Genomic DNA, 2,670 nt, shown 5'->3' on the forward strand with positions numbered 1-2,670 from the left:
GTCTGCTGGCGTCCACTCAGGCAGCAGACCTGAGCTCGCCGTCAGTCGCCATCTCCCTTGTGTGTCTCTGCGTGACAGTGGTTCAGGGAAAGCTTGCTCTTAATATTCAACTGGCAACTGACAGGCACCAAAAATTGATTTATATCCATGGTAACTGTCACCCGGAAGAACAGTGAGAAACAAGAGTCTTTTCTTTCCAACCACATCAGACAGAGCCAGTGCCCAGGGACCATCCGTCCTGACTCTCCTTCTGGCCGACCCTGGCTTGTCTCTCTGGAGAGGATGCGTGTGTCTCCTCCTCGTCTCTCCCTCCCGGGGTGCCCCGGCCGATGGCTCAAGGCTGCGAGGACCAGCAGGCCTGGGGGCAACAGAACCGGGACCGGGACTTCCTACCTTTGAAAACTCCCCTGAAGCCTGGCTCCTCAGGTGCCGTGTGGGAGGCTTGGGGAATCAGCCATATTCTGGAGGAGGCTGAATTGCTCAAAAAGCTTGCATTTGTGGTAGTTGATAGCTTTGCCAGAAAAGACTGGTGGTGGTGGAGGTGGAGAGATCCTCAACCGACTTTCTGGTGGCGGGAAGATGCTGTCCCTCTCTCTCCTCACCCAAGGCTGCTATTATATTCTTCTCTGAGGTATTTTTTTATGGGCAGGAGCTTTCTTCCTCATCTGCTTCTGATGACTTTTCTGGAGGGAAGTAATGATGTTCTGGTACCAGCTGGAAAGGGAGAGCCACATGTTGACTGATCTGGATACCTTTCTTGAGATCTGATTTGTCTTGATGGTCCCAAGAGGTAAAATATGATTTGAATTGAATTATAAATTTTTTATTCAGTTGGCCTTAAGGAACACTTAAGTGTTTTTAGTGGGGTTGGTGTTGGAAGCTGGAAAGAATGAAAAGTGCCCACTGAACTGGGAGGGTATCTTGAGATGGAAAAATGAGGCAGACAGCTCCATATAAGCGATGGCTCAGTTTATTATAGGATAATTTACTCACAGGGTAGGATTGGGTGGACAACTATGCAGAAGCTGCACAATTTTATAGTTAACCTAAGGTAGGGCAGTAGGTGCCTGGAAACAGGATGTGCATTCTCATGGGTGCTGGGAATACATCAGCGAAGGTCTTCATCATTGTTTGGGGACTAACAGAGCATAGAGGCCACCTGGTTCTAATGATTATAAAACAACATCTACTAACTATAAAGCCCTTGCCAACAGAGAAGTGATTTCCTGCACAGTACAGTCCTGGGGAGGGTCAGTGGAAGGACAAGTGGAACTGAATGGGCCCAAGATTGTGTCATTTATGCTCACAGCCATACAGGTTGGGGAATGGGAGGCTGGGTGGGACAGTCTGGAAGGGTGATGTCTGCCTTCTCTTCACATATGCCTAGGGGTGGAGGCTTCACTGCCCAAAATGGGAGCCATTTTTGACTGTTAGGAAGCTCACCCTCCTGTATATCCATAACGTAGTGTCCCAGCCTATGGAGCTGTGGAGCCAAGCCCAGTTCATTATGGCTTCTTATCCCTTCAGTGGCTCAGTGGAGCCCTCATGCTCCCCTCTGACTCCTTTTCCTCTACGTCTTCTCTCTTGCTTACGTAATGTGGTCGAGAGCTCCTCACCGTCGTGTTCCCATTCCTCTAGATGGGCTGTGGTTTGCTGATATCCTTCCCATGGTGTGGTGAGGAGAAGCAGATATGAACACAGACTGAGCATTTCCTTCTGAACAGTGCCTGCCCCCAGTCTCTGGCCCAGAAGGGTCAAGTCTGTTCTCACCTGCTTGCCTCTCTCCTCGGGTAGCAACTCTTACGTGTTGGAGAAATATTCTTTGATTAGCCTGTCCATGCCACACAGGTCCACACTAAGGCTGTGATTTGTGTTCACGTGGGTTGAATTAGGTATCGCCCTAGTGAGGAGGCTTGGTTGAGGCTTTCTGTTTTAGTCATTACATTCTCCTCAGTACCAGGGTCTTTGGATAGGAAGCCTCAGTAAGCCAGTTGCCTTATCAGTTAGGATTCTGTCAGCTTCAAGTGATAGAAAACTCTCCTCAAAATGTCTTAAACAGTAAAGGACCTTTACAAGCACACTAGCTGGCATTCAGCAGTAGCTCAACATGCCTCAAATATGCTCTTTCACTTTGTCCCTTGATAGGGCCCAATTGTGAGCTTTGCCTGGGGATTTCCAAGCCTTTGGGACACTGTTTCTTCCTATGTGCCTTCCCTGCTCCAGGGAGGAAAAGAATAGCTTATTACATTTACCCATATTTTTACTCTTTCCTTGTTTTTCATTGTTCCTGACGTCTCAAGTTTCCCTCTTTTATAATTTCCTTTCTGTTTGAAGAATTTCCTTTAGCCATTCTTTTATGGTAGATCTGAGGATGACAGATTCTCTTAGTTTCTTTTGTCTATGGATGTCTTGATTTCATCTTTATTCCCAAGGGATATTTTTGCTGGATACAGAATTCTGGGTTGACAGTTTTTTATCTTTCAAGTTTTTTTTGTTTCTTTGTCTTTCGTTTTCTGAACTTTATGATACATATTGAAGTGGATTTCTTTAGGTTTATTTTGTTTGGAATTGGCTCTACAGTTTCTTGAATCTGTAGATTAATGTCTTTCACTAAAATTGGGAGGTTTTCAGCCATTATTTCTTGGAATACTTTTTTAGCCCCACACTCTT

At 46.2% G+C, this 2,670-nt stretch overlaps 1 protein-coding gene across 1 annotated transcript in view; it reads left to right on the forward strand.

Annotated features, from left to right (window-relative positions):
- The first annotated feature begins 329 nt into the window (after positions 1-329).
- The window catches only part of TOGARAM2 (TOG array regulator of axonemal microtubules 2), a 59,572-nt gene continuing 57,231 nt past the window's right edge, over positions 330-2,670 (forward strand). Inside the window, 1 exon segment of the mRNA XM_007470894.1 lies at positions 330-426. Coding sequence (XP_007470956.1) covers positions 330-426 — 97 coding nt within the window.

The sequence above is a fragment of the Lipotes vexillifer genome, unplaced genomic scaffold, assembly GCF_000442215.2.
Source record: "Lipotes vexillifer unplaced genomic scaffold, Lipotes_vexillifer_v1.1 scaffold717, whole genome shotgun sequence".
Lineage (NCBI taxonomy): Eukaryota > Metazoa > Chordata > Mammalia > Artiodactyla > Lipotidae > Lipotes > Lipotes vexillifer.